This window comes from Salvelinus fontinalis, chromosome 30 (genome assembly GCF_029448725.1).
Source record: "Salvelinus fontinalis isolate EN_2023a chromosome 30, ASM2944872v1, whole genome shotgun sequence".
Taxonomy (NCBI): domain Eukaryota; kingdom Metazoa; phylum Chordata; class Actinopteri; order Salmoniformes; family Salmonidae; genus Salvelinus; species Salvelinus fontinalis.
The window spans coordinates 34,796,841-34,810,752 of NC_074694.1; the positions used below are offsets into that span (position 1 = coordinate 34,796,841).

The 13,912-nt window shown below is 44.8% G+C and overlaps 1 protein-coding gene across 3 annotated transcripts; it reads right to left on the bottom strand.

Moving 5' to 3' along the window:
- Positions 1-5,154: 5,154 nt before the first annotated feature.
- Positions 5,155-12,468, bottom strand: fshr (follicle stimulating hormone receptor). 3 transcript variants are annotated; one of them, XM_055890610.1, is made up of 13 exons: positions 11,899-12,468; positions 10,965-11,036; positions 10,104-10,178; positions 9,849-9,923; positions 9,537-9,611; positions 8,959-9,039; positions 8,362-8,430; positions 8,189-8,263; positions 7,912-8,097; positions 7,582-7,805; positions 6,801-6,982; positions 6,508-6,681; positions 5,155-6,363 (listed from the first exon to the last, which is right to left on the bottom strand). In XM_055890610.1, exons 1-13 carry the CDS (start codon positions 12,081-12,083, stop codon positions 5,863-5,865), a joined length of 1,974 nt encoding a protein of 657 aa, XP_055746585.1. In that variant the 5' UTR covers positions 12,084-12,468; the 3' UTR covers positions 5,155-5,862. The 3 variants fall into 3 exon arrangements, with proteins under 3 accessions (XP_055746585.1, XP_055746584.1, XP_055746586.1); XM_055890609.1 differs by having other exon boundaries at positions 6,490-6,681; positions 11,899-12,467; XM_055890611.1 differs by lacking the exons at positions 9,849-9,923; positions 10,104-10,178; positions 10,965-11,036; positions 11,899-12,468 and adding an exon at positions 9,696-9,815 and having other exon boundaries at positions 6,490-6,681.
- Between the last annotated feature and the right edge of the window lie 1,444 nt (positions 12,469-13,912).

A 13,912-nucleotide genomic window follows, 5' to 3' on the forward strand; every position in this document is an offset into this window, starting at 1 on the left:
AAAATATGCTGGGATAGACAACACAACAGGAAATGGAAAGGAGGCAAACAAAATGGCTAAAGCAGAGGCACAGTTGTAGTGGTGAGTCGTATCTCCAGTGTATTTTTACATATTGTATTTGTTTAAACATGAGCTGGTTAAAAAAGAGGAGGACCAAGTCTCGCTAGTCACTGGCACAGAAATGGCTGAGAAACGCAGTACTCTACTAACAATGTTATGTGTCAGCAGTACTGCTCATGTCTAAGTGTAGCGTCAGGGTTAGGATGACCACATTTAAAATGCCCAAATGCGGGACAACAGGATGATTTGGCAGCACACCATGTTAGGCACACCTAACTTCAAAATAGACCATGGCACCATCACTGTCAGTTGTGAGTGATAATTCTTCTGGTTTTACCAGTGAAATGTCCAAACTGCATCTGCATTCCAATCATTTGATCTAAATCAGTTTTTCATGGGATTATTCATGATTTTTTGCATATTAATATTCTTGAATGACCGTTTCGTGAGCAAATTAGAGCAGATGGTGTCAAAAAAAACTATATAGCTTTCCTGTATTTTGTTTAAATCAAAGCACATTCTGCCTAGTGTGTGCGCTCTCTGGAGTTTTGGCAACATTATCATTTTTGGGGACTGTTCAGCTAACCATCCTAAAATCTTTACTAAACAACTTTACTAAACAACTAAACAACTTTACTAAACAAGCGCCATTGTGAAAAGTGGCGCTTAGGTTTGCTCCAGCAGCACTACACCCCTGCAGTCCGCTGCACCGACCAAGCAATTTAGGTGTAGCCTACTCTTGATGCAGAAACGAGAGACAATGTGTGGCTGTTTCATGAAAATCTCAGACTATTTGGCGAAGGAAACATTTCTGGTTGGTCTCGGTAAAACAGTTAGGATGAGAGCAGTGGTGATTTTAGCATGTAAATCTTGGTGGGGCAAAATCCATTTTTTTTGTTTAAATGCATGCCAGCAAAGCCCCTACACAACACAACACAACACTAAACAATTAATGAATTGCACTATAATGATGACAAACGGTGCCCACAAACTGTTAGGGCCTACATAAAGCTGTCCCAACAGCAGAGTCCCAACAGCAGTCCCATCACCTTACCACTGCTACACCTGGCTATCAGCAGAGCCTTGTCTGCCAGCAAAACAGTTCATTCAGCCTCATTTACTGCCTTTAAAAAAAACATAGCTGATATGGCTGACTTGCTTAAACAAATGTGGTTTCTACTGACAATTGAGATGTACAAAATGTGGCATAAGGGAATGGCGAGCGGATAAGAGGTAATCCATCATTTTGATTAAGACATTAATGAGCTAGGTAGGACGGACATAGTCAATATAACTATTTGTTCAGCACTTTTGAAATGTACAGCGATAGAATTCAGAAAATGGTCCGTTCTTACACTGTACACCAAGTCAGAACCGTAGGATAAACAAAAGGGGCATATGAGCAGACAATGAAAGCTCTTACAATATTAGATGATTACATTTCTCTAAAACAGGCCATATGCTACATGTGCACCACCCAGTCAGAACAGTAGGCAAAATTATGAGGGGAAAAGTCACCAAATTATTAGGGTGAGGCACATGGGCTACTAATAGCTTACTACACAACGTACACTTCCTATTACTTTCTTATCTACAGACAGTATATCAAATCAAATATTATTTGTCACATGCGCCGAATACAACAGGTGTAAACCTTACAGTGAATTGCTTACCTACAAGCCTTTAACCAACAATGCAGTTTTAAGAAAAATAAGTGTTAGGTGTTATAAATGTTAGGTCAAAAATAGATAAGTAAGAAATAATAATTAAAAAAATATATAATTAAAGAGCAGCAGTAAAATAACAGCGGGTACCGGTACAGAGTCAATGTGCCTGGGCACAGGTTAGTCGAGGTAATGGAGATCATATGTACATGTAGGTAGAGTTAAAGTGACTATGAATAGATAATAACCAGAGAATAGGGGAGACAATGCAAATAACCATTTGATTAGCTGTTCAGGAATCTTATGGCTTGGGGGTAGAAGCCTTTTGGACCTAGACTTGGCACTCCAGTACCGCTTGCCATGTGGTAGCAGAGAGAACAGTATATGACTAGGGTGGCTGGAGTCTTTGACAATGTTTAGGGCCTTCCTCTGACACCGCCTGGTATAAGGGTCCTGGATGTCAGGAAGCTTGGCCCCTGTGATGTACTGGGCTGTATGCACTACCCCCTGTAGTCCCTTGCGGTCGGAGGCCGAGCAGTCATGTGTGAACAGGGAGTACAGGAGGGGACTAAGTAATAAACACCCCTGAGGGGCCCCCGTGTTGAGGATCAGCATGGCAGATGTGTTGTTACCTACCCTTACCACCTGGGGGCGGCCCGTCAGGAAGTCCAGGATCCAGTTGCAGAGGGAGGTGTTTAGTTCCAGGGTCCTTAGCTTAGTGATGAGTTTTAAGGGCATTATGGTGTTGAAAGCTGAGCTGAAGTCAATGAATATCATTGGTAGGTGTTCCTTTTGTACAGGTGGGAAAGGGCAGTGTGGAGTGCAATAGAGATTGCATCGTCTGTGGATCTGTTGGGGCGGTATGCAAATTGGAGTGGATCTAGGGTTTCTGGGATAATGGTGTTGATGTGAGCCATGACTAACCTTTTAAAGCACTTCATGGCTACAGACGTGAGTGCTACGGGTCGGTAGTCATTTAGGCAGGTTACCTTAGTGTTCTTGGGCACATGGACTATGGTGGTCTGCTTATAACATGTTGGTAGTACAGACTCAGTCAGGGACACGTTGAAAATGTCAGTGAAGACACTTGCCAGTTGGTCAGACACTTGCCAGTTGGTCAGCGCATGCTCAGAGTACACGTCCTGGTAATCCGTCTGGCCCTGCAGCCTTGTGAATGTTGACCTGTTTAAAAGTCTTACTCACATCGGCTACGGAGAGCGTGATCACACAGTGGTCCAGAATAGCTGATGCTCTCATGCATGCTTCAATGTTGTTTGCCTTGAAGTGAGCATAAAAGTAATTTAGCTCATTTGGTAGGCTCGTGTTACTGGGCAACTTGCGGCCGTGTTTCCCTTTGTAGTCTGTAATAGTTTGCATGCCCAGCCACATCCGGCGAGCGTCAAAGCCAGTGTAGTACGATTCAATCTTAGTCCTCTATTGACGTTTTACCTGTTTGATGTTTCATCTGAGGGCATAGCGGGATGTCTTATCAGCTTCCGGGTTAGAGTCTCGCTCCTTGAATAAGGCAGCTCTAGCCTTTAGCTCAGTGTGGATGTTGCCTGTAGCCCATGGCTTCTGGTTGGGGTGTGTACGTACTGTCACAGTGGGGACAACATCATCGATGCACTTATTGATGAAGCCAGTGACTGATGTGGTGTACTCCTCAATGCCATCGGAAGAACATATTCCAGTCTGTGCTATCAAAATAATCCTGTGGTTTAGCATCTGCGTCATCTGACCACTTCTTTATTGACCGAGTCACTTGTGCTTCCTGCTTTAGTTTTTGCTTGTAAGCAGGAATCAGGAGGATATAATTATGGTCAAATGGAGGGCGAGGGAGAACTTTGTACGCATCTCTGTGTGTGGAGTAAAGGTGTTCTAGAGTTTTTCCCCCTCTCGTTGCACTTTTAACATGCTGATAGAAATGAGGTAAAACGGATTTAAGTTTCCCTGCATTAAAGTCCCCGGCCACTAGGAGTGCCGCCTCTGGATGAGTGTTTTCCTGTTTGCTTCTGGCCTTATACAGCTCATTGAGTGCGGACTTAGTGCCAGCATCGATTTGTGTTGGTAAATAGACAGTTATGAAATATATAGATGAAAATTCTCTTGGTTAATAGTGTGATCTACAGCTTATCATGAGATACTCTACCTCAGGCGAGCAAAACCTCAAGACTTCTTTAATATTAGATTTCATGCACCAGTTGATGTTTACAAATATACAAAGACCGCCACCCCTTGTCTTACCGGAGGCAGCTGTTCTATCTTGCCGATGCAGCGTAAACCCCGCCAGCTGTATTTTATCTATGTCGTCGTTCAGTCACGACTCAGTGAAACATATGATATTACAGTTTTTAATGACCCGTTGGTAGAATATTTGTGATCGTAGCTCATCTATTTTGTTATCCAATGATTGTACGTTGGCTAGTAGGACTGATGGTAGAGGCAGATTACCCACTCGCCATCGGATCCTTACAAAGCACCCGACCTACATCCCCGATATCTCCATCTCTTTCTCATGCGAATGACGGGGATGTTGGCCTTGTCGGGTGTCTGAAGTAAATCCTTTGCGTCCGACTCGTTAAAGAAAACATTTTCTTCCAATACGAGGTGGGTAATCACTGTACTGATATCCAGAAGCTCTTTTCGGTCATAAGAGACAGTGGCAGAAACATTATGTACAAAATACGTTACAAATAGCACAATTGGTTAAGAGCCCGTAAAACAGCAGCCATCTCCTCTGGCGCCATACATATCTCCCTTGCATATTACATAATTTATGCATCAGCATACAATACATTTTTGGACTCACCTTGTTGTGCTGTGCTCATTTGAACAGGAAGGTGGTGTGGTGGTCCTTCAAGGGCAAATTATGTCATCAAACTGTCATCAAAGTCTGGGATTCTCTGGATTTATGATGCTTTCAAGACAACTGGGAACTCGGAAAAAAACAAGGTCGAATCACGATGACGTTGCTAATCTTCATGTCGGGGGCTCAAAACAGTACATGGTAAGTGGTAGGAGCTAGGCACAGGGGCTAGGCCAGGGGTTAATTTGGGACTGGGCATGAGAGTGTTTCCACATTGAGGTGGACCTATGGACCTGCCTCGCACCTGCAACCTTGAAATAACATCTTTTGGAGTGTGTGTGTTTGATAAACTATCCACCAGCCATTTCCCTCCTCCTGATGAATGGGCTGAGTGCAGCTGTGTAACCTTTCCTCCCACACACACACACAGAAGGGTTGGGGGATTGGTCATTGTCCTTGAACAGACTGGATGTGCTGAAGGACAGAATGTTTCTGATAACACAAGAAACTGCTCAAAAATGTGTGTGTGTGTGAGAGTGTGCCTGTGTTCGTTTTGGCTTCTCTATGTGCAGCCAGTACACACTATACCTTAACTCCAAGTCTCAGTAACATTCTCACTCTTGGTAAAATGCACAATCAGATTGAGATTTATCAACAACAGTAGATGCACAACTCATATGAACAACTTTTTTTCTACAACCAATAAACAGAACTCATGAAAGAACCAGACCTGGGTTAAGTAAACAATTTAAAGTATTTTAAAACACTTCTGCTGCTGGTGTGGTTTGCCCTGCTCAATGGAATGCAAACTTTCTAAGCTACATTAGGCACATCTCAAAAACCCAAAGCACCTCTTTGTATCTGTATTTAGACCCAGGTCTGGAAGCAACAAACAAACTTTACATATCTCTTAAAAACAGTTAACAAATCTTGAACTGTATTTACTCTATATTGAGAAGACAGGGGGAGGGGAAAGAGAGAGAGGGAGGAGGTAGAGAGTAGAGAGAGGGTTCAGTATGTTGATACGATCAGGTGAATTTGTGGAGTCAAACACAAACTAACTAAAGTACTGCTAAACAGCCATCTGCTACTATTAAACAGCTACCTGTTACTGCACACACCTCCTGCAGTCCTGTGTGTGTCTGTGTGCATGTGTGTATGAGTGCGTACGTGTGTATGCGTACTATGAGGCATCAGGGTCCCATCCCTCTCAGAGAAGCTGTTGTTGTTAAAACCAGCCACAGTGTCCCATGCCTGGTCTTGGGTTCAGGGGTGAGGGGTTAAAGGTCAGGGTTTCAGTAGGGGTCCGGTGGCTTGGCTGTTGTGAACCAGTTAACACAGCGTCCCGTGGGAGGCTTTGGGCGACATTTGGATCCATGCAGCCTGCTGGACGGAGAAACTCTCTGTCCTGTAGATCTGGGCTTTGGTCGTAAACAGGCCATATCGCGCTGCCAGCAGGAAGAAGTCCCGGCGGAATGTCCGGGTGCATAATCCGTACAGGAAGGGGTTGGCGCATGAGTTTATTGGGTAGAAGAGGACCAATAGCAGCTTGGAGTCGGAGACGGTGATGAGGGGTAGTTTGAGCGCGGCAGAGAGGGCGAAGAAGGAAATAGGCGCCATGCACAGGAAGTCAGTGAAGATGAGGATGGCCATCCGCTGAGCCATGCGGGTTTCAGCACTGGCTGGGGGGGAGGAGGAGTTACGGACGGACAGGTAGATGCTCAGGTAGCACACACACACGCACAGGAAGGCCACCACGTTCAGCAGCAGGAGGAACATGACAAACACCTGAGACGGCAGCGACTCCACATCCATGGGCAGGCAGATACTCACCTGAAACACACACACATCGACGCATGCAGGCACACACACACACACACACACACAATACCCAAATTAGCATAGAAGCTGTGCAATATAATACGTGTAGAAAAACAGGTAGCGTCACACATCCCTCACCTTGCTGTAGCTGCTTACCCCTACTGTGGGTAGCAGAGCCACCAGACAGGAGAAGGCCCAGCCGGTAGCCATGACAGCACAGGCGTGTCGGAGGTGGAGCTTGCGGTCCAGTCTGAGGGCGTGGGTGATGGTGTGGCAGCGCTCCAGGGTGATGGCCGTCAGAGTAAACACAGACAGCTCACTGGCAAACACCTGCACATACAGTATAGCGCTTCTGTAAGAGCATCAGTTCCAAGCGTTCAGATCACTTCAGTATACGAAGGCTAGGGCGCACACACACACACACCCTCCTAGGTCTACAGTATACCCACAGTGAAGAACCCGGCGATGTCACAGCCCGCCCCGGTCTGCCAGCTGATAGCATGGTTGTAGTACAGACCTCTCGTACGCACGTCCACTGTTGCTATGACCACCAGGTATACGCCCATACACAAGTCGGCAAAGGACAGGTGGCACATCAGGAAGCGTGGCACCGTCATCTTCGCTCGGCTGCCTAGCAACCGAGAATGGGGAGGGGGAAGTTTAGTATATAACTTTTATCACAAGAACGTATTTTAATATGATAACTGTGTAACGGCCGTCTAGCTCTTCCTCAGACGAGGAGAGGCGAGAAGGATCGGAGGACCAATGTGCAGCGTGGTAAGTTTCCATAATTTAATAACATGAAAACTAGACAAAATACAAAACAACACACGTACTAACCGTCACAGTCCCGTGTGGCACAAACACTGACACACAAAACAACCACCCACAAATCCCGAAAACAAAACAAGCCACCTATATATTATTCTCAATCAGGGACAACGATTGACAGCTGCCTCTAATTGAGAACCACATTAGGCTGAACACAGAAACAGACAAACTAGACACACAACATAGAATGCCCACCCAGCTCACATCCTGACCAACACTAAAACAAGCAAAACACATAAGCACTATGGTCAGGACGTTACAAACTGCTTTCATTACAAAATTTGTCATCATTCACACATTTGTATAGTGATAAAATTATTGTGATAAAAACAGTTATTGTGATAAATATGGCTTGAGATTTTCTAATAAACATAAAACATTTTTTTTTTTTTTACTAACCTAGCAACACAAGCAGCACGATGGTGTTGCCTAACAGTGCGAGCACAGAGATGATCCAGATGAGGACCCGTAGAGGGGTGGAGCCCATGATGTCTTCACAGGGGTTGAAGGCATCGGGGGCGGGACTACAGGCCACAGATGTCCAATTTAAACAGAAGTCCATAAAGAAGTGGAGGTTGTTCTGAGCCCCGGGTTTAAAGCACGCAGAGTTCCTCCGGAAGGTCCTGACAAATGCACGCAAGAATGCAAAAATACACACACACACTAATTTATATGTGACATAATATACACAGATATATTCTATCTTGGAGTGTGTGTTTGTGTGTGTACCTGTTCATCTGGGGTTTATGGAAGGCGCAGCAGTGAGACGGGTAAGTGAGGTTAGCCTGTCGTAGCTTTGTGAATAGGGACAGGGGAGGCAGCGCTCTGAGTGAGAACACCGAAACAGCGGACAGATGCTCAACTTCACCCAGCACTGACTCTGGCAGGGAACTCAGCGCTGTACGAGAGATGTCTCTAAATACACACAGACAACAACAACACTTTGACACAAAAACAACTGACGGCTGATGTTGTCACTGACGTGTTGTTGTGGAGCCATGCTTACAGGAACCCAGGCCCCTCTGCTCCTTTGAAGGAATTATTATGCATATGAGAAAGTTGCAGGTTGCCCATGAGAAACCTGAGCAAGAGAGAAAGAGAAACCATTATAGTATGTATGTATGTGTGTGTATGTGTGTGTGTATGTCTGTGTGTATGTGTGTGGGTGTGTGGACTCACAGTTTGTGTATCTTGGTTCCATTAAAGGCGTGACTCTCCACCTCACTGATGCCGTTCTTGGTCAATCGTCTGTAAGAAGAACGATGCACATTTATAAAGTCATTTCATGAAGATGTCATATTTCCAGGGAGATGTGTGGCTACTCTGTGTATGTGTACTCTGTGTGTGTGTACTCTGTGTGTGTGGCTGAAATGGAAAAAATGTCATGGTATTAACACACATGGAACCCATGTGTTTGATATGTGTGATACCGTTCCATTAATTCCGTTCCAGCCGTTACTATAAGCCTGGCCTCCCAAACCATGGTGCCACCAGCCACCTGTAGTGTGTATGTGTGTGTGTGTGATGGTGGTCACAGTGTAATATAGACCTTGGGAGACGGGGTTGATAAACTGTTCACTTATCCACCAATCCCTTGTCTGCGTGTGTGTGTGTGTGTGTGTGTGTGTGTGTGTGTGTGTGTGTGTGTGTGTGTGTGTGTGTGTGTGTGTGTGTGTGTGTGTGTGTGTGTGTGTGTGTGTGTGTGTGTGTGTGTGTGTGTGTGTGTGTGCATGTGTGTGTGGGTAGTGTACTCGGTGTGTGTTTGTTACTGCTCACAGTTCATCGATGGTATTAGTGGTGAGGCCGAGGAAAGCGTTGCTGGGGATGATCACTATGTTCACATTGTCCTGCAGGTCCCTGCACCACACACACACACACACACACACACACACACACACACACACACACACACACACACACACACACACACACACACACACACACACACACACACACACACACACACACACACACACACACACACACACACACACACATACAGAGTACACATACACACACACACAAAGAAAATAACCAAACTAATAACCAAACTCCTACAGCTAAAGATGTACAAATCTTAATTTGTGCCAGTTTGCTACAGCAGGAAAATGATCCTGCAGCAATAGGAAATGTACAATTATTATGTGGATTATAATTAATGCCATTTGAAACCTTTAATACACTACAAGTTTGCATTTCCTACTGTGTATTCAAATGTACAAAAGAGTGATCAAATTAAGATCCTACATCTGTAAGAGAAGCAGCTCATGTTTCCCACAAAATACAGTAACATGTGAACTACTGAATACTGAATACACACACGAACTGTACAGTAAGAGAGCATGGTGACATACAGCAGAAACGTCAGGGCAGTGGAGTGGATCCGGGAGAAGTTAGGGAGAACCCTCAGTCCAGTGTTGCAGATCGTCCTGAAAAACAGGGCAGTCCCATCAAAGCCAACTGATTTAGGATTAGTTCTTAGGGTTTAAGGTTTAAGGTTTACTGGTACTTACAGGTATATTAGTTTGGGCTGTCCCATGAAAGCCTGTTGAAGTAGGGGTAGTGGTTAGGGCTAGGTTTAGGGCTTAGGGATTAGGGTTAGAGTTTAGGGGTTAATGTTAGGCATAAGGGATAAGGGCTGAGGGCTTAGGGGATATGGAACTTACAGGTGACTGAGTTTCGGAAGTCCCATGAAAGCCTGATGATGGATGATGACCAGGTGTTTTGACTTGGTGATGGTTCTGGAGCAGACATGCAACGTTTGAAATACACACATGATGCATGAAATGGTGTGAGAATGGTGTTTGAGTTGTTTATGAATGGTGCATTGATGCTGTTTGAATGGTGTATGAGCGGGGTATGAATGTTGTGTTGAGGGGTGTATAAATGTTGTATTATGGTACTGTAGGACTAATACTTACATCTCAGTTAGTCTGGAGAGGTTAGCAAATGCAAAAGCCCCGATGCTCTCTAACATACCATTCTCTGTTAGCACACTGAGAGAGTGTTGGAGAGAGAGAGAGAAAGAGAGAGAAATGGGGAGAGAGAAATGGTCAGAGAAAAGGAGAGAGGGAGTAAGGGAGACAAAGGAAGAAAGATTGGAAAAGATAGAAATGGACAGAGGAGTATAGCAGTGAGACTGGTTGATTTATCTATAGCACACTTGTTTTTAAAGTAACTGTCCAATGTTTCCAGATTTCTATGAAATGTGAGCTATAATTAATTACAATTAAGATTGAAGTAGTTTTCCTTCCAAAAAATACATCCAAAGTAATTAAGTATGTTAAAAAGCATATTTTCTGTGTTTGAATGGTGTGGGCGTACCTAAACAACAGATTGGTGTGGGCGTATACCGGTCATTAAAAATATTAATGCGAGTAGACCGCTGATTGGCCAGCTCATCCTCCTCGGGAGGATGACAACATAACTAGCCTTTTTTTAAACGTTCCGTTTTTGGTGGCGAAGTCAACAACATTATTTGGGTATGAGTTAACAGAATATTAACTTTTAAAAATACGATTTTCACTGGACAGTTACTTTAAGTAGCCTGGCTGTAGTCGTTCCTAAGGAGACAAACCGAAGGCAGAAGATGAAATGACAAATCACATTTTCCGTAACATCGGCCCAATATAAGGTATTCCTGACTTCCTCTCCTCTGTTTGGGGGATCTATATCTACAGTGTTTCTACTCATCGTGTTCCACATCAGAGTCTAAACACATAGTCGGACTAAACACACACACCGACACACCGACACGCACTTTCACACGCACACACACTTACATGGCAGTGAGCTGCTGTAGGTTGGTAAAGGCTTCTCGGGGAAACACTCTGATGTGCGTCTGTTTGAACTCCCTGTAAAACACAACAACCAATTCGATTGTAGGTCGTACCTCATTCACTAACTAGCCAAACGATGAAAACATTTCCCTGGCCTTGACCTGAGAACAGAACACACACAAAGAGTTCACATTATTGCTGGGAACGATACAGCAGCCTGCTGTGTGTGTGTGTGTGTATGTGTATGTGTGTGTCTGTCTGTTATTGGGACCTGATATCTCTGTCACATCCACTTTGGCTGTTATTGACCAGATTGAATCCCAGCCTTAGTCTTAAGACCTGTATTTACACATACGTGTGTGTGTGTGTGTGTGTGTGTGTGTGTGTGTGTGTGTGTGTGTTTGTGTGTGTGAGAGAGAGAGAGAGAGAGAGAGAGAGAGAGAGAGAGAGAGAGAGAGAGAGAGAGAGAGAGAGAGAGAGAGAGAGAGAGAGCAGCTCAGTTGGTAGAGCATGACACTTGCAACGCCAGGATAGTGGGTTCAATTCTAAGTGGCATATACTGTATTACTATTACATTAGAGAATGTCTCTGCTGGAAGTCTCTGTAGGAGACACACACTGTTGCCCATTTGTGGTGATAGCCTTGAGGTTCCTTCAGAAATGTTTCAACTATAAAAACATGAGGCCAGAGTTTACCACAGTCTACTACTATCACCTCCCCCCGCCCCTCCGTCCCCACACCATAACACTAACCAACGACATCATGACAACACAAAGAGACAACAATAGCAATAATGACAACAACAACATCCACATCAGCAGCTGTTAATACAATCAAACAGACAATAATTCAAATCAATAGAATTTCCATCAGCAACATCAACAGCCAAAACTGGATCACCTCCACCTCTCGTACATCTTGGTGTGTGTGTACTCACAGGTCGGTGGTGTTCTTGGGGATGTGTGTGGGCATATGTGTGATGGTGTTACCCATACAGAGGTAGGTACATTTTTCCCCAGAGTTTACCATTGCTACCTCTGCCTGAGACACACACACACAGCCCAACACACACAGCAGCATCTTCATAATCTTCTTCATCTTCATCATCATCATCTCCCTCATCCACCTCTCTTCTCTGTTCGAAAGTGTCCAGAATGGATTCAACTCTCCTGTCTTTTTCTCGTCCCAGCACCTCTTCTCTTTCCTCCTCTCCGGTTATTTCTCTTCCCCTGTCTTCTTGTCTCCTCTTTTCAGATCCCTATCTCCTCTCCGCCGTAAATGTTTACATGTACACAGGTGCTTCAGCAGTGCCCACAAACTCATCCCGCCTTTCCTTTTTCCGTCTCTCCCTGCTCAGCAGTGCGTGTGCATGAGTTTGAGAGAGAGTGTGTGTGTACAAGAGAGAGAGAGAGAGCGAGAGAGAGAGTGTGTGTACAAGAGAGAGAGAGGGAGAGAGCGAGAGAGAGAGTGTGTGTACAAGAGAGAGAGAGAGGGAGAGAGCGAGAGAGAGAGTGTGTGTACAAGAGAGAGAGAGAGAGAGTGTGTGTGTGTACAAGAGAGAGAGAGAGAGAGAGAGAGAGAGAGAGAGAGAGAGAGAGAGAGAGAGAGAGAGAGAGAGAGAGATTGAAAGAGGCTGGCGTTTCTTCCTGCATGTGTGGGTGTGTGAACTGCTGCTGAGGGTGTGTGAGAGAGAATGTCTCCGCTGGGAGTCTCTGTAGGAGTGTGTATGTGTGTGTCACAGGAGGCTGAGGAGGGGAGGACAGCTCATAATAATGGCTGAAATGGAAAAAATGGAATGGCATTAAAACACATGCTGTAGAACCCGTATGTTTGATGTGTTTGATACTGTTCCATTAATTCCGTTCCAGCCATTACTATAAGCCTGGCCTCCCCAATTGTGGTGCCACCAGCTACCTGTAGTGTGTGTGTGTGTGTGTGTGTGTGTGTGTGTGTGTGTGTGTGTGTGTGTGTGTGTGTGTGTGTGTGTGTGTGTGTGTGTGTGTGTGTGTGTGTGTGTGTGTGTGTGTGTATGTGTGTGATGGTGGTCACAGTGTAATATAGACCTTGGGAGACTGGGTTGGATAAACTGTTCACTTATCCACCAATCCCCTGGATCCCTAACCCCTGACCTTTGTCCCCTTCCCCTAACTCCAGAGGATCTTGTGGATATCTAAATTAAATAGGTCAATCAATATGGAAATACAGTAACTCTCACTGTAATACAGTAACCCTGCTCTCTGATAGGCTGGATTAAATCATGTATACCTTTCCAATCACTTACTCCATTGTATAAGCTGCTAGGGGTTAGGGAGTAGGAGCTGTAATGTGTTGAGGATAGGAGTTAGGGGCTGAAAGAGGACCTGGCTGGGACCAGTGAGTGTGTTTAGTCTGTGTGTTTGTATGTGTGTGTGTTTAGTTTAGTCTGATGTGTCATATTTGTGTCTGAAGGGAGCAATGTGGACAAAACATTCTCTCACCCTACTGCCCTACAAGCACACACACACACACACACACACACACACACACACACAAAAACACTGTGTTTTGTCCTCCTCTACTCCCCCATTCTCTTCTCCCTACATACCTCTCTCCTCTATCTCTTCCTCCTCTTTTCCCCTCCATGCACCTGTGTTGTTCTGGAGCTGGAGGGGTGTGTGTGTGTGTGTGTGTGTGTGTGTGTGTGTGTGTGTGTGTGTGTGTGTGTGTGTGTGTGTGTGTGTGTGTGTGTGTGTGTGTGTGTGTGTGTGTGTGTGTGTGTGTGTGTGTGTGTGTGTGTGTGTGTGTGTGTGTGTGTGTGTGTGTGTGTGAGAGTGTCAGTGTCAGTGTTTCAAGTTTCAAAGTTTATTCGCCGTGTGCACAGGATACAACAGGTGTAAAACACTACAGTGAAATACCATGAGAGATCTTTACCAACAATGCAGTGATAATAATATTAATATAGATAATAGAAA

Excerpts from the sequence above, each read along its gene's own strand:
- fshr (XM_055890609.1), bottom strand. The coding sequence starts at position 12,083 with ATGAGGGAGATGATGATGATGAAGATGAAGAAGATTATGAAGATGCTG. Across the intron at positions 11,037-11,898 it reads CCCAAGAACACCACCGACCT|GGAGTTCAAACAGACGCACA; the intron begins GTGAGTACACAC and ends TGTGTTTTACAG. Across the intron at positions 6,983-7,581 it reads CGTGCTGCTTGTGTTGCTAG|GCAGCCGAGCGAAGATGACG; the intron begins GTTAGTAAAAAA and ends CTCGGTTGCTAG.